The sequence below is a fragment of the Globicephala melas genome, chromosome 14, assembly GCF_963455315.2.
Source record: "Globicephala melas chromosome 14, mGloMel1.2, whole genome shotgun sequence".
Classification (NCBI taxonomy): Eukaryota; Metazoa; Chordata; class Mammalia; order Artiodactyla; family Delphinidae; genus Globicephala; species Globicephala melas.
The window spans coordinates 8,974,740-8,997,225 of NC_083327.1; the positions used below are offsets into that span (position 1 = coordinate 8,974,740).

General features: G+C 42.4%; 1 protein-coding gene across 50 annotated transcripts in view; it reads left to right on the top strand.

Moving 5' to 3' along the window:
- The window catches only part of RIMS1 (regulating synaptic membrane exocytosis 1), a 474,220-nt gene that overhangs the window by 445,832 nt on the left and 5,902 nt on the right, over positions 1–22,486 (top strand). For all 50 annotated transcript variants that reach the window (XM_060283406.1, XM_060283407.1, XM_060283403.1 and 47 more), the window contains 2 exons: positions 17,266–17,404; positions 19,826–19,938. In XM_060283406.1, the coding sequence (XP_060139389.1) occupies positions 17,266–17,404; positions 19,826–19,938 (252 nt within the window). The remainder of the gene's footprint in view (positions 1–17,265; positions 17,405–19,825; positions 19,939–22,486) is intronic.

Sequence of the window (22,486 nt, forward strand, 5' to 3'; positions counted from 1 at the left end):
TAACCTCACACGGTAGAAGGAGCAATCAGGCATTTGGGGGGCTCTGTTGTAAGGGCACTGACCCCATTCATGAGGGCTGCACCTTCATGACCTAATCCCCCCCCAAAAGCCCCATCTTCAAGTCCCACCACACTGTAGGTTTCAATATATGAACTGGGGAGCTGGGAGACACTTTCAGTCTATATATGCAGCTAAACCAAAATCAAACGTTTTTGTCGTTACCACCTAATGCTTCTCTAACTCGTTAAACTATCAGGACCGTCATCATTTTACAACCAAGTTAAGGACAATGCTTTGAGAATAATAAGCAATATCAGGAAACATGAGAGGCAAATAGGAATTGACTTTGTTAAGGATGTCAAATTAGTGTCAATAGTATGTGTGTAACTCCTATCCCTCATTTGGTTAACATTTTCACTCAACGCTTAGATGTCCGCTGAGGCACATTTGTTATTTGCCCACAGAATCTTTTTTTTTTAAGATTTATTTTTTTATTTTTATTCTTATTTTTTTATTCTTGGCTGCATCAGGTCTTATTTGCGGCACGCGGGCTTCTCTCTAATGGTGGCGCACAGGCTCCAGAGCACACGGGCTCTGCAGTTGGCGGCTCGCAGGCTCTCTAGTGGAGGCGCACGAGCTCAGTAGTTGTGGCGCACAGGCTCTCTAGTTGAGGTGCGCAGAGTCGGTAGTTGCGGCACGCGTGCCTAGTTGCTCTGCGGCACGTGGGATCTTAGTTCCCTGACCAGGGTTCAAACCCGCGTCCCCTGCGCTGCGAGGTGGATTCTTTACCACTGGACCACCGGGGAAGTCCCACCCACAGAATCTTTAAATACTGCTTGACAGAGTTCAGTTAACTCCTTATATGCCTTAAGAGATAGGCAACACCATAGTGTAGATTGCTGAGCCTTGGTCACCAGAGTTTCCCGTCATCAGCACACATTTTAGGCTTTTATCCTATTGTATGTTTCAAGTTCTTGTTCACCTAATTTTCTAAAGATGGATGGTAGAAGGGTAAAAATTAAAGACCCCAAATTTTTAATATTCTGATTTACCAATTTTTCTATCCAACAGGCATTTTCCTTTTATTTCCTAAGGGTTTTCTCTTGCTCTTTGGATGTACAACTTTATGTTTTATTTAACACTTATACTTTTTTTTAATTGAAGTATAGTTGATTTACAGTGTTGTGTTAATTTCTGCTGTACAGCAAAGTGATTCGGTTATACACATATATTATACATTCTTTTCCATGTTCTTTTCCATTATGGTTTATCACAGGCTATTGAATATAGTTCCCTGTGCTATACAGTAGGACCTTGTTGTTTATCCATCCTATACGTAATGGTTTGCATCTGCTAATCCCAACCTCCCAATCCATCCCTCCCCCACCCCCCTCCCCCTTGGCAACCACAAGTCTGTTCTCTACATCTGTGAGTCTGTTTCTGTTTTGTAGATAGGTTCATTTGTGTCGTATTTTAGATTCCACACATAAGTGATATCATATGGTATTTATTTAACACATTTTAACCACAGTCAGGAGAGAAGCCGCCAGCCAGCAGGTTCTCAAACGGCCCACGTTGACCCTTTTGTACATAAGCGATGTCCCTGTCACTCGTGGACTCTCTCCATCACTGGGGCACAGCCAGCCCCCAGATTACTCCCAAGACCTGTGTGGCCAGGCCTCCAATTACCACTGTTTACTTAACTTGCCCATTTTGCCGCTTGTTTTGTTCATCCTCTTGGGCATGGTTTGATCTCCGTGCCAGCCTGAAATGAAATTGTCAGAGCGCTTTGCTTTACAGAGACCAGCTGCTCAGAATCCGCCGTGCTGATGGCCACCCTCACTCTTGTGGTCTCTTTTGCCCCAGGAAAAGTGGTCTCTCTTCTCTGTCTCCCTCTGCCCTCTCCCACTCAACAATGCACTCTCCTCTTTCCACTCAGAATCTGCAATTGTTCTCTTGAATCAACTTAACTCCTTCTATGCCTACTAGTAATCTTGATATATTTTACTTCCTCTTAAAGCATAAATTACCTTTCTGATCACTCAGTAAATAGATATAACTACTTTTTAAAAAAATGTTATGCCCATCCTCTAGAACAGGCGTTAGAAATTAAGCTGATGAACTAATTTGTACAGTCAGATATAGTTAGTAAACAGAAATCCAAATAAGCCTCCAATTATGATATAACAAACTGAAGTGAAACATTTCCAGATGATAATATTTGGGGAGATTACAGCCACCTTCAGCAGTTCTTACTTTCTCCAGCTGATTTTGCTTCTCCTGCAATGGCACACACAATCTCCATTGTTTGTATGCAGGTCTCCGTGGTAGTGGGATAACGTCTGGGTAGGATAGGGCAGTGAGTACGGGTCGTTTTATAGCTAAGTTACCACCTGTGTGAGATTTCTGCACCGTTTTCTGTCTGCTGACACCCTGGAAGTTTGCCAGTGAACATGTTTGTAATCTTTGCTACTGAATTGAAAGTATCCCATGGACCAGTGAAGTTCTGAATGTCCTTATTAACAAAACGAAAACTGGATTATTTTTAAAAGCTACCAATAGGAAAGAGGTCTCTCTGACAACCTGTGTTTCTTACCTCTTAATTTTATAAATGCGAAAGAAAAGAGAGGGCTGTTAGCGCCTCTGAATTAACTTTCTCCTGAAAATTTTAGGGTTAAAATAAAAGACAACAATTTCCAAATTTATAGCTTCAAGAAGATTGATCCCAGTGCCTCCGTTTTCTTTGGACTCTCTGCTTAATCAGATCTTAGCAAATAACGCTTTCACATACTATTAAAACTCTGTAGAGAAATAGCCAAGTATATGAGGATCGTAAACCAGACATCACAGTATGTGCCAGCACATCCCGTTTTATTCTGCGAAGTGTAAATTCTGCTGCCCTGCTCTTACGCCACCCGTTTCCGTGAGGAATGTTCCCTCTGGGTCTATAGTGTCCCAACATTGTGGAGATCACCAACCAGAGGGACAGAGCAGCGAGTCTTCAGAGAGATGCACACCCAGTGATTACTATCTGTAGTAACTGTTGTGATGCACCTCTCCTCCTTACTTCCCCCCTCCTAAGGTTCCTGAACTGATGGGATGGAAAACCTCGAAAGAGAACAGGATGCTGTGACTCCCACAGACCTCCCCTGGGGGTTTATCATCAAAATTTATCGGAAGTGTTCCAGAGTCTGATCAAAACTCTGTATAAAAATACCCAGCAGGGGCTTCCCTGGTGGCGCAGTGGTTGAGAATCTGCCTGCCAATGCAGGGGACATGGGTTCGAGCCCTGGTCTGGGAAGATCCCACATGCTGCGGAGCAACTGGGCCCATGAGCCACAACTGCTGAGCCTGCGCGTCTGGAGCCTGTGCTCTGCAACAAAAGAAGCCGTGATAGTGAGAGGCCCGCGCACCGCGATGAAGAGTGGCCCCCGCTTGCCACAACTAGAGAAAGCCCTCGCACAGAAACGAAGACCCAACACAGCCAAAACTAAATTAATTAATTAATTAATTAAAAAAAAACTCACTCACTTTAAAAAAGAAAAAAAATACCCAGCAGATTTTTTTCTAATAATAATCCTTCACATGAATCAAAGAAAGGTTTTCCTTGTATTATGAAGTGTGAGACGGTTTTATCCGTGAGAGACTCTAGGCTTGGGCCTGATCAAGAAACAGAAGCCCACATACCCTAAGTCACTTAAAAATTGTAAACAAAGCTAACAAAGTGCTCAATAAAAGGTCTTTTAGTTTCCTACTGACAAAAAGATCTTTGTAATGACCAAGGAGGTCAAGTTTCAATTTAGAATTCTGACTGTGCAGAGTTCTGGGCTTGGCGGTGGCTCATCTCCTGCTGGGACCTCCACCCACCCCTTCTGTTCCCACCCGTTGGCCCTGCCCTGCACCCACCTGGACTTTGGGGCATCCACATTGGTGGTGCTGTCCATCCTTAGGAGGCTGGACCCCAGAAAGATACATGGGCTGGCCCCGGATGTGGGCTCGGGGCCATCTGGGTAGGAAATTCTAGGCTCCCAAGGATCTGGAGGCTTAGTGTGGAAGGGGGCACGTGGGCAGGTGGGTGGGCACATCCTCTTGATCCCCGAGGAGGGAAAGACTCCATCCTCTGTGAAGGAGCAGGGCCATAGGAGGGACTGAGCGGGACCCTGGAAAGCACAAATGGAGGATTTAAGGGTCCTACTGAGATGACCTTTTCTTAGTGCCTAGAATATCATAGGTTGCACTTAACTGTACTGATTAACTCATTTTGTAATTTGATCTTTGTCAAAGTTTGTTGGATATGCAGACCCTTTATATCCATCCCATCTGGTAGGAAATCACGGCTTGTGCCCCTGCGATAAATGTGCATAACTAAGAAGGTGGGAGGGAACCACAGACTCCTCTTCACGTGAACTTTGCCTTTAAGAGCTAGTTAAACCCATTTTATTCTGTCCCGTTTCTCTGGACAGTATTCATTCCTTCCTTTCAGTAATTGTCTTGTAAGTTGTTCTGAGTTTATATGTCCCTCCCTCTGTACAGAGATGCACAGACACATGTGCTGCCTGATTTTCCGCTGTGGGTTGGGAAGGTCGTAAGCCTGAACACAATTAATTCCTGCTCTGTGGCCGGTTCAAGCTACACTGAGTCCCCAGATAAGAAACTACCCAATTGGCCCATCACCCACTATTTAGGGTGCCTGATGCTCCGACCTTGAGTCAACCTGGGGCCCTCTCCATCAGTGGTGCCTGGTTACATAGGACAAGTCTCCCCGAGATCAGCTGTACCCCTGGCTCCGACTCTCTCAAGAATTCCCACCTGTCTCTTTAAGTTGCCCCGCTGGGTCTCTGAAATTCCTGAAAAGAATCTCAAATGTGCCACGTAGCCCATATTTCAAATCAGACTATCCCGATGTTGATGAAAATCCATCCAATTGGTTGGAAGGAACGTGGTGAAAGCTGGGAACCTACTTTGTTTTATACAATATAGAAAAAAATTTACTCATGTCCTTTGTGATCTCAAACTCTCTTTTCTGCCCATAGTAACTAGTGCAGTGAGGTCATTGCCACACTATAATTAGGAACTTCGAATATTAAGCTACTAGGAAAGGACCCCTCTATGTATTGTATCCTGCAGAGTACCTGACACAATGATGATATTAACATTATGTATTGCTAGATTCTCCCCCTCTAACCCCACATTCTCTGAAACAACACAGAGAAGAAAATTCCCTACTAACTCTCTTGTTAGAAGAGGAGCCTTATTTGTCTAAATAGGAGACTGTCAAGGGTCGATTCAGTAATTCAAGTCTCAGATCTAAAGTTAGAGAATTGAGCATACTCTTCACAAAACTACTGTTTTATCTTTTTTCAAATCCACACTGATTTTATTTAGAATACTATGTACTATGGTACAGGATAGGCTGCTGTAATAAGACACCTACAAATAGAGTGGCTTAATCAAGACCCTCATGTAATAGTGCCGGTGCACCATCCCATCTGGGGCTGGCCCAGGCTCTGCCAGCTTCAACACGTGCTCCCATACTGACTTTCAAAGTGGCTGCTGCAGCTCCTACCATCATATCCCCATGGAGAAGGGAGAAGGGAAGGGAAATGCGGCCAGGCCTTACCTGGGAGGACGGGGGAAGTTCTATCACTGGAGAGAAGGGTAAGGATGGATACTTGGGGCATGAAGAGTCTCTGTGACATGTTGCCACTTACTTATGCTTCATTCTAAAGAGCATTTTGAGTTAAATATGTGAAAGATACAGAAAGCTGTGCTTTGAGTTGAACACGGGGAATTAGAGTCATTCAGCTTGGAGACCTAATCTATGCCAAATACCTTGAGGTCTTACAGGGTAAGAGTAAGTAACTTCAATAGTGCTGGGAACCGACCCTAGAGCTTTACCTGATCGTCTCATTTACTGCCCAAGACAATCCCCCCATTTCATAGAGGAGGAAAGGGAGACACCGAGAGACTAAGTAAGCCGCCTACAGGCTCAGAACTAATACGGGGTGGGGCTGGGACCTGAATCCAGATGGTCTGACTCCAGAGCTGCCCCTCAAACCATTTCCGATCCAACCAACGTGGAGTGTATTAGGCTGCCTTTGGAAACTGGAAGAGAGGAAAGATTCCCTAAATAGTAGTACCTTGAGTTTAAACTTCTGTTTTTTTGAGGAAAAACCTGAAACATGCAATAAAACATTTGCTTTTTAGTAGGTTTCAGCCTGAAGTATTGTTGTATTTTTACAGTCAGGATGGCAGACAGTTAAGTAGCTATTCTAGGTTTACACTCAATAAGTAAAATCCAGCTTCAATTAAAGTGTTAATTTAGAACAAAGAAGAGTTAAAAAATGGATTTGATCTAAATGTGATGTATTTTACTCCTGGGCAAATAAATCTGAGGCTTTATTTTCTAAGCATCAAATTGGTTTTTTTGGGGTTTGGTTTGGTTTTGGTATTTTTTGTCTAGGAGGACTTTTACTGTATTTGCTCATTCTTTGTTTTTAATTTTTATTTTATATTGGAGTATAGTTGATTTATGTTGTGTTATTTCAGGTGTAGAGCGAATTGATTCAGTTATACGTATACATATATCTCTATTCTGTTTCAGATTCTTTTCCCATTTAGGTTGTTACAGAATATTGAGTAGAGTTCCCTGTGCTATACAGTAGGTCCTTGTTGGTTATCTATTTTATACACAGTAGTGTGTACAAGTCCATCCCAACCTCCTAATTTATCGCTCCCCACCTTTCCCCTTTGGTAACCATAAGTTTGCTTTCTATGACTGTGGGTCTATTTCTGTTTTGTATATAAGTTCATTTGTATCGTTTTTTTAGATTCCACGCTTAAGTGATACCATATGGTACTTGTCTTTCTCTGTCTGACTTATTCACTTAATATGATCATCTCTAGGTCCATCCGTGTCGCTGCAAATGGCATTATTTCATTCTTTTGTATGGCTGAGTAGTATTCCATTGTGTACATGTGCCACATCTGCTTTATCCATTCATCTGTCGATGGACATTTAGATTGTTTCCATGTCTTGGCTATTGTACATAGTTCTGCAATGAACATAGGGTTGCATGTATCTTTCTAAATTATAGTTTTATCTGAATATATGCCCAGGAGTGAGATTGCTGGATCATATGGTAGCTCTATTTTCAGTTTTTTAAGGAACCTCCAGAATGTTCTCCATAGGGGCTATAGCAATTTACCTTCCCACCAACAGTGTAGGAGGGTTCCCTTTTCTCCACATCCTCTCCAGCGTTTATTGTTTATAGACTTTTTGATGATGACCATTCTGACTGGTGTGAGGTGATACCTCATTGTAGTTTTGTTTTTTTTGTGTTTTTTTTGCGGTACACGGGCCTCTCACTGCTGTGGCCTCTCCTGTTGCGGAGCACAGGCTCCGGACGTGCAGGCTCAGCGGCCATGGCTCACGGGCCCAGCCGCTCTGCGGCATGTGGGATCCTCCCAGACCGGGGCACGAACCCGTGTCCCCTGCATCGGCAAGTGGACTCTCAACCACTGTGCCACCAGGGAAGCCCCTCAGTGTAGTTTTGATTTGCATTTCTCTAATAACTAGTGAGTGATGTTGAGCATCTTTTCAGGTGCTTCTTGGCCATCTGTATGTCTCCTTTGGAGAAATGTCTATTTAGATCTTCTGCCCATTTTTTGGTTGGGTTGTTTGTTTGATGTTGAGCTGCATGACCTGTTGGTATATTTTGGAGATTAATCCCTCGTCAGTCGCAAATAAATTTGAGGCCTTATTTTCTGAACATTGAGTTGTTAATAAACAATTTAGGCATATCCATGTAATACTTCAGACCAGGGGCCCCCAAGCCCCGGGCCACGGACCAGTACCGGTCCACGGCCTGGTAGGAACCGGGCCGCACAGCAGGAGTTCAGCAGCGGGCAGGCGAGAGAAGCTTCATCTGCTGCTCCCCATGGCTCCCCATTGCTGCCAGTACCGCCTGAACCGACCCCAACCCCCGTGGAAAAATTGTCTTCCATGAAACCGGTCCCTGGTGCCGAAAAGGTCAGGGACCGCTGCTTCAGATCACTTTTTAATCAAGACAAGCTGCAGTAAGTCCATCCCGGTACTGGGGGCTTAATCTCATCCTCAGACAAATTAGGTGATTATGTATCCCCAGGCGCTTTAACTTGTATTTAAATCATCACATTTATCGAACAAGAAGATGACCTTATACAGTATCCACTCCCTAGATGTATTGGTTTGCTCGGGCTGCCATAATGAAATATCACAGACTGGGTGGTTCAAATAACAGAAATTTATACTCTCACGGTTCTAGGGGCTGGACGTCCAGGATCAAGGTGCGGTGTCCCCTGAGGCCTCTCTCCTCAGTTTGCAGGTGGCCGCCGTCTTGCTGCCTTTGGGCGTCGTGGCCTCTCTGTGCGTCCTGATCTCTCCTTGTAAGGACACCAGTCACGTGGGATTACGGCCTCCTTAGGGGGCTGATTTTAACTTAATCACCTCTTTGAAGGTCGTATCTCCAAACACAGTCGTCCTGTAAGGAGCTGAGGGTTAGGACTTCAACCTATGAATTGGGGGCAGGGGGTGGGAAGTGGGATGCAGTTCAGTCCAGGCCACGGACACACTTTGGGAAAATGGAGGCTGTAACACCAAGCGGTTTGCAGCAGTGAGGTGTCCAGCACGTGAATGCTCCTCCCTGACGCTTCTGGCCAGAACAGGATGGGGGGCAGGTGGTGTGTTTCTGTGACTGTCCACCTCTTTACCTAAATATTTGGGGGCAGCCTTATTAAATTTAATATGCAGATTATTTAAAAGCCCATCTTGGACTTGGTGTTGCTCACGTTTTCACCAGCTGAGCAAGAGGAAAGGCTGAGGTCGCAGTAGCGAATGTTTTCCTGGAAAGCTCAGTATGGTGAGTGGAGTAAGCAGGTCTGACGGCAGGTGTTCTGGGCAGTCAGAACGATGCGGGCTTCTCACCAGAGAACAGCTGTTAGCCACAGATGGGCTGGAAAGCAAAGGTCAGTGATCAGCACGGACCAGCCCCTTTTCTAAAGCCATATCTGCAGAGAACTTAAGGTGTGTGGCGGCAAAGGAAACACCTTGCCTCTTTCGGGTTATGGGAATGGAATAAGGGAGCTTGGCTACATCACTGGGAAAGACTGGAAGAATTCTGAAAATCTCATCAAGGGCACTTATTCCATCCATCTCACAAAAAGATTCTGAACCATCCTATTTTTAGCTTTTTGAGCACTGTGTATCTTTCATTATAAACCTCTTTGGAAAATGGGAAGAGGAAAGAGAAACAGTAGACGTTATGGCTTGTAGCATTAAACGGGAGAATGAATGAGGGAAACCATAAAAGTCCAAGAACCCTCATGCGATGTTCTAAAAATATTCTTCAGACCTATGAAACTTTTACAAGTTGTACTTATCTTGCGTGGGATGAAATATAATCAAGAACCTTGGCCCAGCACAAAAGGAACATTTTTGTTTGTTTGTTTAAAAATTACCCAAAAACCCTACTATGGCACTGTTGGAACCGACTGCCTAATAAAACTTTCCGACTATGTGGACACTGAAAGCATCTGACACCAACAGAATTGCTGGGTCTTTTCTTGTAAAGAATGGTCTCTGGAGATCTGTGGTGTGTTGTACATAATACAAAGTACACACAGCTGTGTGTGGTTAATGCTGGCACTGGGAGGACCAAGACCTCGAGGTCAATAAGAATCCGTACGAATATAACATCAATACTCATATAACAGCCGCCCCAATGGTACCTAACCATGCATCCTGAGAGCATCAGGTCGGAGGCCACGTGAGGGCCTCCCGGACTGCACCCACCACTCACTGAACTCGGGTCAACCTGAAAATGCATCCCTCTCAAGGACCTTTACATATGCTGCTCTCTTGGCCTGAAATATAAATCCCCCTTCACCATCGGCATGGAGTTAAAATTTCCGTTGAAAATCCCTTGGATTCCAACCTGCAGTGTCTCAGGGAGTCCAGTCCTGTCAGTCGGATTGTTTTGCTGCTGCTTTGTCTGCACAGCAGATGAAGTAGTTGGTTTGTGTTTAGGCAGCCGATTTTAGAGCTCATCATAAACTCTGGAATTCTCCCCAGGAACTGAAATAAAGTGAAGGAAGAGAACGTCTGCATTTCTCACCTCCTGATTCTGCTAGGTTATGTGCTCATCCAGTGGCAGAGCAAGCCGCAGACACCCCTCACAGTTTAGACTGTTCTCTTTCTTGCCCTCTCCTCCTCTCTCTGTATTATTGGGTTTACGTAAGGTAAATACCTAAAGCCAAATAGATACAAAATAAATCCTCCGTGTTGCACTTACACTGAATCACAATTAAACATGTACTTGCCAGTCGCTCCTACGAGGCCGCGAGCTGCTTGGAATCAGGGCCTCTTTCCTCTCCACGTTTATATACACAGCACTGGCCCGAAGCGCTCAGGAAACGGTTCCTTGAATCAGTCAATAAAGGAGTGAATGAACAAAACATATCAGATTATCCACAACAACTTTTCTGTTAAAAATAACTGAATTTTGTCACTGTACGTATAAAAAAGTAAATCTTATCTCTGATCTCATTTGTTACTTTCAGGGTCACCAGAAGGTGACACTTACTCTGTAGGTTTCTCTGTGTGACTTGACAGAACATTATTACTTTTACCTTTTGGACTCCAGTTGTTTAATCCATTAGGTGGTATTCTTTTACTGATTCTTCCAGTTGATGGATGGAATTGACTATTCGTTTGGCATTAGAGACCGCTCTGACTGAAAGATGATTTATCGGACATGATCTATCTTTATCCACCTCTCCAACCAATAATATTAGACCCGGAACTGTTGTGTTTCATCCTGGGCATTTGTCGATTCCCCCCTGCATAGAAACAAGCTCTGATACCACACGACTTACAAAATGGACAACCTGCTCTCATCCTATGTGACTCTCCAGATACTGTCTCTCAATGACTGCAAACCTTTTGGAAACGGGCCAGGCACTGCTCTGCAGTCTCATCTCTCGCCCTGTCTTCTAATTGATGCTTCCCCTCAGGCCCCCAGGCCCCCTCGAAATCAGCGATACCCATGGAGGCAGGCACCGCCATCGTGTCTGTGTGTCTGCTCCGTACTGAAGTTCTAAGTAGTAATCGAGCCTTAATGATTTTACTTCCTGTAACATTTCACTCTTCTAATTTGCGCACCGCGACACGTACCTCTTTTTCTCCGAACCTTAAAAGGTCTTCCCTTGGAGACCCCTTAGCAGCCTTGATTTTCTTCTAGACCTTTAAATGTGGATGTACCCCGGGCTCCGCTGTGCTGCCTCCCTGTTAAACACTGGCGCCTCAGGTCTTTATCCCACCTGCATGCCCATGCCGGTGCGTCCTGTCTGTCTGCTGCCTCCCAACCTCTCCAGCCTTGAGCTGACTCTTGTGCCTGGACTTGCACATCTTCTTCCTGCTTTACTGTCCGCGCCGCTATCTCGGGGACCCCCCATCCCGCGAACGTCCACCAGAGAACTCAGAATTTCGACCCCCTACAACGAGTTCCTCTCCCTTTCCAGTAAGTGGCACCGTCATCCAACTAGTTATCCTAACCGAAAACCTAGACGCTCGTGATTGTTCCAGTTTTCCTGGACCAAAGCGCGCTCGGGCTGTCAGCTCCACCGCAGGACAAGCTCAAAGCCCCTCCCCGCGTATCACTGCGGCTCCCCCAGCCGCGACCGCGACCGCCGTGTTCTCTCTCCTTAGGTAGGAAAGCTTCCCCGTCCCCTGCTTCTTCCACTCCTACTCTTGCAGTTCATTCCCACACAGCAGCTCGAGCGGCCCTTGGAGAAGGGAGATCAGACCGTGACCCTCGCCTTGGTTTCGCGTCACGGTCAGCGCAGAGTCCCCGCGGCCGCCCACGGGGCTGCTCCGCCAGCCTCTTCCCCGCCAGCCTCTCCCCGCGCACGTCTCAGACCCGCCAGGGGAGGTCAGGCCCTCCTCAGGGTCCGCCTCTTACTCCTCTGCCTGGAATATCCTTCCTTCAGACCCTTGCACGGCGGCCTCCTTTTCTACAAGTGGCCTCCCCCGCCCAGCTGATCAAAAGGAATTCACTGGACTGAGACCGGCTCTTCTTTATTTTTTTATGATGATTACCAGTATCTAAAATTATCATTTTTAAAACGATAATTTATATTATTAAGTTATATTAATTTATGCTATCTTTATTTTTTAATTGAAGTATAGTTGATTTACAATATCATGTCAGTTTCAGGTGTACAGCAGAGTGATTCAGTTATACATATACCTATCTATCTATATACCTATTTATTCTTTTTCAGATTCTTTTCCATGATAGGTTATTACAAGATACTGAGTAGAGTTCCCTGTGCTATACAGTAGGTCCTTGGTGTTTATCTATTTTATATATAGTAGTGTGTATATGTTACTCCCAAACTCCTGATTTATCCCTCCCCCTTCCCCCTTTGGCAACCCTAAGTTTGCTTTCTATGTCTGTGAGTCTATTTTTGTTTTGTAAATGAGTTCATTTGTATCTTTTTTGTCAGAGTCCACATGTAAGTGATGTCATGTGATATTTGTCGAAAATTATCATGTTACCCGACCTGTTTCAGTTATTTATGGTATGTGATATCCTGTCTTATTACTGGCGTAGCTCCAACACCTAGAACGATGCCTGTTAGATTATAGGCCCTTGGTGCTTAATGAGCATTTATAGAATGAATTAATAAGTCAATAAGTTGTTTCTAAATGTAGCATCTCTAAATATGAAAAGGGAGAGTTCATATATAAATAGGACACATTTTGGAACACTCTGTGAGAGAAAATCTGCTCTTCTAAAGCATGTGTAAAATACTTACCCCCAATAATTGGATTTTACTAATTTTTGTGTGTTTGTGAATGTACAAGTTTTCTAATCCTTTTGTTCTTTGTATAGTACTTAGGACAGAAGTTTCAGGTCAAAGGTTTCATGACATCATTTGAGAGCAAACTTCATGTCTTTATCTGGTTAATGATTCTTCAGTGGATACAAGTAATTATTAAATACTGGTGGTATCTTGAACAGACATAACAGTATTTTCTAATATTTAATGGTTTAATACATTATATTGGTATTATATTATAATTATATATTATATTTATAATATAATATAATATATATATATAAAATACATATAATATAATATTATATATTATATTATAATACATTATATTGGTATTAAAAATGACATATGTAACATATTTAATGGTTTAATACATTATATTGGTATTAAAAATGACATATGTAACATATTATATATGCTATAATTATAGGGAGATGAATACAAATAATTATATACACTTGTATAGAATATATGTGATTCTAACAATGTTTTCAGATGAACTTGTAAGCCCTTATGAAAATGTATACATGAAAATATCTGTGTAGCTAAACTATTGCTCTGTTTGTAAAATGAATCAGATCAGACGCTGTGTTATCCTAAACTGTGGTATAATGGAATGATCACAAGACTGTGGTTCAGAACATCAGGTTTCTCATCCAGCTTCTGGGCTAACGAGGGGCATGCTGAACAAGCCTTTGTTCCCACTAGAATGTAAGCTCCATCAGGCAGAGGTTCGTGTCGGTTGTGATCACTGCTGTATCACCAGCGTCCAGAAAAGGCAAGGACCAGTGCAAGTGCTGGACAGATATTTGCTGCATGAATTATACTTCTCCAAACGTACAGTTTCCACATCTATATAACAATGTTCCTTCCAGCCCTTACATTCCGGATAATAAGAGAGCCCTTGGAATATAAATCAGACAGATTCATGGCTGGAATTGTTTCCCCAGCTGTTACCCGGGCCTTCTACAATTGTCTAGTGCATCAGAGCTCTTGTGATGCATATCTATTAACATGAGTAAGACGAGAGGTAACGGCCCATGATTGCCATCTTCAGAAGGACTAAAACAAAAACGTTAAAATGAAAAACTATTACTCAAATCCACAAAATTAAATAAGTATAAAAGAAAGTGCAGTAACCGACCTCTTAAATGATGGTTTTGCAAAGTGTGTAGCACTTACATTTTGAAAGCTAGGAAGGTTTAAAACTGCTGTAAGGATTCGGGAACACCCTGTAGATACACCTTTCTTTGAGAAAACTTGATATCGCCATTAAAAATACAAATTGATAAAGAACTCTTCACTTTTAAATTTTTTCTTTTCATTCATTGAACACGTATGTCATGACAACCACGTGTAACAGGTGCTAGGAAATGCAGGAGAGGCCAGGCTCTGACAGCCTCTCCCCACCATCTGGATGGCCAGGCACACAGAGCCTCCTGGCCGGACTCAGAACCAGCACCAGAAACACTGCAGAGGAAACCTGAGGACTGGGGGCTGCTGACCAGACAGCGGCCCCTCCTGACCATCGTCACTCAGCCTCCCCAGTACAGCCACCAGGACCAACCCAGCCGTGGGGGCCACCATCCAGTCCCTTCACGTCCTCCAGACCGATGCTTGATGAGACCTTGACCCCCTTTTTAATAAAACCATTGCTGCTCTGCCCCCGACACTCTCCATCCCCCTTCTCCTGCCTATTTTTATCTGTAGCACAGATTACCAGGCTTATTACGTATATTTGTTGATTTGATCATTGCCTTGCTTGTATACACACACATATGTAAGCTCCATGACGGCAGAAAACCTGTCACTCATCAGTATATACCCAGCACCTAGAACAGTGTGGGACACCTGGTTGGTGCTTAGTAAATATTTGTTGGATGGATGGATGCATGGATGGGTAAATAAATGAACAACTGAATGAACAGATACTCTAACCTGAACCCCTTGCAGCTGATTCTCTTAACTGTTTCTCTCCAGTTTTCAGTATTCCCCCACCATATAGATTTAAAATTTGCCCTCATTTTTCTAGCTGTCAACCTCATGATTTTCCATAGAATTTGGTGTTCTGCCCTCGTTTATTGCCTCAGGCTGCCTGGGGTAAACATTTTTCACGATTCTAGTTGGCTCACTTGGGTCGTACGCCCTGGGAGCTTGCCCCTTCCCCTCAGGTGGGGTGCGGCCAATATGCACGCAGGGATGGAATATTGCTCTACACGGTGACTTCATACAGGAGCTACATGTAAGAAGGAGGCACAGGATACACATAAATAAACACGCAAACTAAGCTAAACAGCACCCAGAGTGGCCAAAGGTGAAGTCCCTGCCTCGAGGAAGTGTACAGATTCTACAGTGACACGTCCAGTGAGCAACACAGAGACCAGAAAGAGGACAGGTGGAGAGTCCAGAGCCATAGGCGAGAAAATGGGTACGTCCATGGGAAGGTTGCTGCAAGGTTTCTAAACGGCAAGTTAGAAACAGTTAATAAGATCAAACAGATTCCTACCCATTCACTAGCATTTCGATTTCTAAAAATGTACTCTATAAAGACTCCTGTAACCACTGGAAACATCCCAAATGCTCATCAGTAAAGAGATGGTTTAATTGTGATGCCACATAACCATACAATGAAACAGTACCATCTTTAAAAGAATATAGACCTGTTCGTATTGTATAATTGTGTTTAGTGGGATGAGAAAATGCACTTTCTTGTGAGAGCTGTGACTCATACCACTGTTCGAGATACTAAGGATAACGGTGAGGGATATTCCCCACGTCCCCCTCCTTGTAGAAATTAATTTCAAATTGGTGAAACAACAACAAACAAACAAATGAAGCTTTACTAGCAGACGGAGCAGCGTCATGAAGAAATATAAAGTGTGGCAAGGGGATAAAGGGGATGAGGATAAGAAAAAGTCTCCCTGAGGAGGTGATGTTGGAGCAGAGCCCTGAATAAACAAGAAAATCAGAAGGACAGACTCGGGGCAAAGCACCCAGAAGCAGCATGCTTGGGGTGTCCAAGCAAATGCAAGGAAGGCAGCGTTGAGGAAAGGACAGTGACCACGTGGGATGGGGGAGGGAAGGTCTGAGAGGCAACCAGGGACCCGATCATATGCATTTTGGAGCCATGATAACAGTTTGGACTTTCTTTTAATTTTGATTGATAAACCATCAGAAGATCTTGAGAAGGGAGTGACATGTTCCAATTTACGCAGCATGGCTGTTATATAGAGAATATTCCACATTGAGTCCATAGGATATAAGCCACGACATCTTTTGTTAGACAATTTACAAAAGTGTTGCAGTGACCCAAAATGAGAGGAAAACGTTCAGTTTTCATACAGTTTATTTAGGAATGTTTTTAGGCATCTTCTTCACAGGGGTTTTATGAGGACTGAAAAGGTTATATGTATACACATATGTATGTATTTTATGGATGTGGTTATGTACATAGAGCATGTTTCATATATCATTCATGGGTATTAAATGATACTATGTGAAAATAAAATGGAAAGAAAACGAGAAATGCATATAGAATGTGTAGGTAGAAAAAGCATGGCAGGTTGTAAAAGTCTAACGGTTTGTCTAACCTTTCGATATTGCTCTAATCAAATAAATGTTTTAGAATTCCATATCCTTGCTATGAATAGTATACTGGCTCGTGCATTTCAAAGGGGCTCAAGAAAGTTGCTCTGAACTTAGAGTTTATCAAGGAAATAATCAGCCAGTATGATTCACAGTGCAAAAAGAGAGACAGCCCAAAACTGCTGTCAGAAGGCTACAGCTGGGTCGAAAGGCCACGCATAGCTGCGAAGCCTGGAATTAAGATAGTACCTGTTCTGCCTACATAGGTTACCTCTGTGTCATGTCAGATGAGATCGTCTATGTTACGGTGTTGCAAAAATCTTTAAATAAAGTGCTGCTTTTTTTTTCTTTGTGAGGACTGGCAGTACCAACACAGCGGTATTTTTCACGCTGAGTTCCAAGTGCCTCTTCTCTTTTAAAGGACATGGTCCATTCATTTAGGTTTGTCGCTATGCAGTTGGAGCATCCCTGATTAGGAGAAACGTGTTAGGTTCCACAGAACAGTTCGTGCAAAATCCAGTTTTTCACTGAAGTTGACAACTTCAGCAGCAGTAGTACAAGGAGTGCATTTTGCCTCATTGGGATACAGACAGCTGGTCTGCCTTCCACTGCTCCCCCCTTGTCCAAAGCATCCTTTGGCAAAGAGATTTAATTAATCAGAGTATTCTCTTGGACACTACTTTTCTGCGTAGATTTTTAATTATATGCATAATTAACTATCGTACTTGCGGAATCAATCGATATTCAGGGGGAATCGTCTAAAACAAACTTAGAGTTTCTTTTACTCTCTCCTGTCAGAGTCAGGCCACAAGAAGTTAAAAAGCACCATCCAGAGAAGCACAGAGACGGGCATGGCAGTCGAGATGAGAAAGATGGTGAGGCAGCCGAGCCGGGAGTCTACGGACGGCAGCATCAACAGTTACAGCTCCGAGGGAAAGTAAGAGACTTCTGCACACCCACGTGGCCCGGGGCCAAGGGTCCTGCAGTCACAGGGCAGTCAACAAGGCCGCCAGGGTGATCCTGCAGCTTCCTTATACAGCCAGGAGGTCAACCATCCATTTGAAAACAGCCTGACCTCTTTGGATAATACACACACACACACACACACACACACACACACACACACACACACACGGACACACCTCTGCCCCTGGTCACACAGACATTTCAAAGGGATGAAGAAATGGGCGGGTGAACGTGAATAAACTGACCATGACCGGATGTTTATTGTAGAAATGCCACATTGAATGGATTCTTTCATATGGGAAATTCATTGTCTGGCCCAGTTACCAAAATCTGAATTAAAACTTAGAGGTGTGGAACTAATTGCCCGTATTCCTACTTTTCTCCAGACTATTTTGGGCTCTAAGTTGTTGTAAGTCTAACGTTCTCATAATAGCAACTTCAAACTTCTTGTTTTTAAAACATCACAAATTCATTTTTACCTTAGGAAAAAAGGCCCAGGAGCTATCTGCTTCATTATTTTTCTGATTAAAGAATTTTAGTTAATCCTGAAATTAATTAATTTTGAAAAAATATAACTAGAATTTTGTTTTGGTTACTTGACATGATTTTTACCATTTCATCTAGATCTTGCACAAAACCTGCATTTTCCGGTGCTTGAGAATTTTTCTGGTAAAATTGAACTTTTACTAAGATGATAGATAACAAGTAATTAGTATCCTACGGTGGGTTACTTGGGGATTGACCATGTACAAGTTTTCCGTAATTATTTATTACCATTCAAATATCTTTTACTAATTAATATTAACGATTTATTTTACTTTACTGGCATTTTTCTATTCTGTTCAGAAAATGAAGCACATTCTGCCAAGTTAATGTTCATGCTAGGCTTTCCCATTCCTAAAACTAGTGAATCCCTTTATCTGCTCCAATGAGTGATATGCGTCCTCCCAGCAAGATACAGCCAAGAACAAAAATCAGCAGGCATGATGTTATGTAGTTAAACTTGCTGACAAAGTACCAATATTTGCTGAAGTATTATGAAGCAATCTACAACTAGAAAACTAGAGACACTATTTTCGGATATAAAAATTAACGAATCTAGATTGGGATTGACATATACACACTACTGTATATGCAATAGATAACTAATAAGGACCTACTGTATAGCACAGGGAACTCTACTCAATACTCTGTAATGGCCTATATGGGAAAAGAATCTTAAAAAGAGTGGATATACGTGTATGTATAACTGATCCACTTTGCTGTACACCTGAAACTAACACAACATTGTAAATCAACTCTACTCCAATAAAAATTTTAAAAAAGTAAAAATTAACAAACCTAATAATATTTACCATGAATAAGCCACTTAACCTCTCATAGATTTATTTTATAGTCTCTAGATGGGATAATAATTAATACCCTAATTCCTTTGATTGTGAAGAAATAATATGTGTGAAAGCACACTGGAAACAATCAATCCTTATAGAAACCTGTTTATTCAAAAAAATACTTATTGAAGTCCAACTATGTAACAAGCCTGGTTCTTGTTACCCAGGAGATGTCAGTAAACAAGAGCACAGTCACTACTCTGGGAGAGCCTGTAGCCTGGGGCTCCAAGCAGTCCTGGTGTTGTGAGAAATAGACCTACGTTAACCAATTCATTTCCATTTGAATTAAATAAAAATCTCAGGTAATATGAAATTTTAATTCTTTCAAAAATGAAGAAATTAAACATTTTGATTTGTAAATAAGAATTTGTACTATGCTATATTCAAGAAATTATTAGCCATTTCTTAACATTTAGCATTAATGTTACTTAATGCTCATGAGCAATTATTTATGTATTAGTTCATGACATAAAATTTTGCACCTCGTATCTTACGTCAGTGATACATTTACATAGGGATTTGTATTTGTAAAGTGTGCAGAAAAATTACTACATTAAAAACTATGACTGAGCTCTCCTGAATAGAACATCAGGTCTTTTTTTAAACTTTTTATTTTTTATTGGAGTATAGTTGATTAACAATGTTGTGTTAGTTTCAGGTGAACTTAGGGAGGGAGGCAGGGGAGGGATAACTGGTAATTTGGGATTGACACGTACACACTGCTATATTTAAAATGGATAACCAGCAAGGACCTACTATATAGCACAGGGAACTCTGCTCAATACTATGTAACGACATCAGGTCTTAAATTGATAGTTTAGACCTTTTCGCAATCAGTGCTGGGCTTCGTGGGCTTGGTTCAGAGGAAATACAAAGAATCAGTAAGTAAACCGATTGCCTAAGTACTGTTTGATTCATGACCAGAACTCGTCATCTAATGGAAGCTAATGAAAAGAATTCTAGAAGATCTAATGTCTTGATTTTTGTCCTTTTGGTAATAGCTTAATATTTCCTGGAGTGAGACTAGGAGCGGATAGTCAATTCAGTGATTTTCTCGATGGACTGGGACCCGCCCAGCTTGTTGGCCGCCAAACCCTCGCCACCCCTGCAATGGGTAAGAATAATTTTTTTCTGTAGTTAAACTGATGTTTCATGCTTGATAAGATCATCTAAAGTAACATAATAAAAAATAATAATAATATAATAAAGTAGCATAATAGTAATACAAGAGAGAAGCAACATTTTAGCTCAGGTGTTGCTGGTTTCAAATGACTATTCTAATTTCTAATGCATTTTTCTAACTTGAGATATGCAAAGTGAATAAAGTTAGTCATTAATCTCTGAATTATCAAAATTCTTTTAAGACAGAGAGTCTACAGTAAGTCCAAATGTAGGAGAAGGGTAGAATTTTATAGCACGGAAAAAACGATGGATTATTCAATCAAGGAGATTGGCATAAGTGTCTAGCTATGCAAAAAAATATTAATGAAATTACCTCCCTACTTCAGAACTTAAAAAAAATAATGCTTGGGGGGCTTCCCTGGTGGCGCGGTGGTTGAGAATCTGCCTGCCAGTGTAGGGGACACAGGTTCGAGCCCTGGTCCGGGAAGATTCCACATGCCGCAGAGCAGCTAAGCCCATGCGCCACAACTACTGAGCCTGCGCTCTACAGCCCGCAAGCCACAACTACCGAAACCTGCGTGCCTATAGCCCGTGCTCTGCAACAAGAGAAGCCACCGCAATGAGAAGCCCGCGCACCGCAACGGGGAGTAGCCCCTGCTCGCCGCAACTAGAGAAAGCCCGCGCGCAGCAACGAAGACCCAACGCAGCCGAAAACAAATTAATTAATTTTTTAAAAAATTTGGACTCAATTGTAAAGGAGAAACGGGGTGTAGAAAGACACTGGAAAATACTGAAAATCGCTTAAATTAATGTTTCTATACTCTTGGAGTGGGAAAGAACTTCCAGACCAAAGCCAGATAAACGTCTACGAGCAAAATATGCCATATGTAAAGTTTAAAAAGATGATAAATGGAGAAAATTGTATGCAACATGTGAGATAGGTATTTCCTGAAGAACATGAGATTCCAGCTTGAAAGAACCCATAGAGTAGTCAGCAAAACGCATGAGAATAGGCCAACACAAAGACATCATCGAGAGATTTTACAGCACCAGAGGTTGATACAACACCCCAAACACCCCACAAGTTTCCTAAGAGGAAAAATAATTTTATGCGGACTATCAAAGCTCTGCTTCTCATTGGACTCTTCAATAATAATACTGGGGGCTTCCCTGGTGGCGCAGTGGTTGAGAGTCCAACCTGCCGATGCAGGGGACACGGTTCGTGCCCCGGTCTGGGAAGATCCCACATGCCGTGGAGCGGCTGGGCCCGTGAGCCATGGCCGCTGAGCCTGCGCGTCCGGAGCCTGTGCTCCTCAACAGGAGAGGCCACAGCTGTGAGAGGCCCACGTACCGCAAAAAAAATAAATTAATAATAATAATAATAATAATACTGGAATCCAGAAGATGAGCATGGCCTTCGAAATTCTGGGTAACAATTGATTTCCAATGGAGACTAAAATTGCCAGTCAAATCATCAAGTAAGTATGAGGCTAGAATAAACACATATTCAGACAGGAATGGCCTCAAAACATTTTCCTTATACCCAACATTGCTCGGAAAGCTATTGGAGGATATACTTCAACAACATGAACTAAGTGAATGTACAAATTGTGAACGAAAAAAGAGGAATATGACATCCAGTAAATAAATGCTTCCACACAAGAGAGCAATGGGTGGGATACCCAGGACGGTAGTGAAGGAAAATGTAATAAAACAGCTGCAACGGGCTTTATAAGCAACCTGTCCAAGCTGTATCGATAGCATGTCAGATTCATAAGACAGAATCTATAGAACATCTGATATACTTGATTTTATGGAAGAGATAAACAACCAGGAGAGAGTAAGGGGTTGAATCAGTGATACATCCATAAAAATGTCAGCAAGGGCTTTTTAAAAGACACTTAGTGGGTGTAGGAAAGAAGAAGAGAGTCTAAGAAATGAGAAGTAATCATGGTACTCCAGTTCACTCGGCTACAAATAATGTTGCCTAATCATAATATAAATATTAATATTGGGAGAAGAGGATGACAGAAAATGTCAAGTATATGGTGGGGGTAGGAAGCAGTGAGAGAGAGCAAAATTGGGGGTCAATAATGATATCTAAAACTGAAGAAAAAAGGAAAATATATGTACGGTATTTAGAGATAGGGATGCAAATGCCAAAAAGTAAAAAATAAATCAGTTAAAATACTGAGAATTTTGAAAACAGTGACCTTTGGAAGGCAAGAGGTTGAGAGAAAGGCCGGGAATATTTTATACTAATAACAAGTCTTAGAGAACAGTTTGACTCTTTAAACTATGTGTGTATGTGATTAAAACAAAAACAAAAACCCAAGAGTCCAGGAGCTAAGGTCTGAAACAGAATTATTATAAACAATAAACGATAAGCTGATAAACAATTCAGAACCACAGCATTGATCAATGGACCAGGCAAGTAAAAGGAGTTCACAACTGAGAAAGTAGAGATGATTCAACCAACTAAAAACAATTTAGAGGGCTTCCCTGGTGGCGCAGTCGTTGAGAGTCCGCCTGCCAATGCA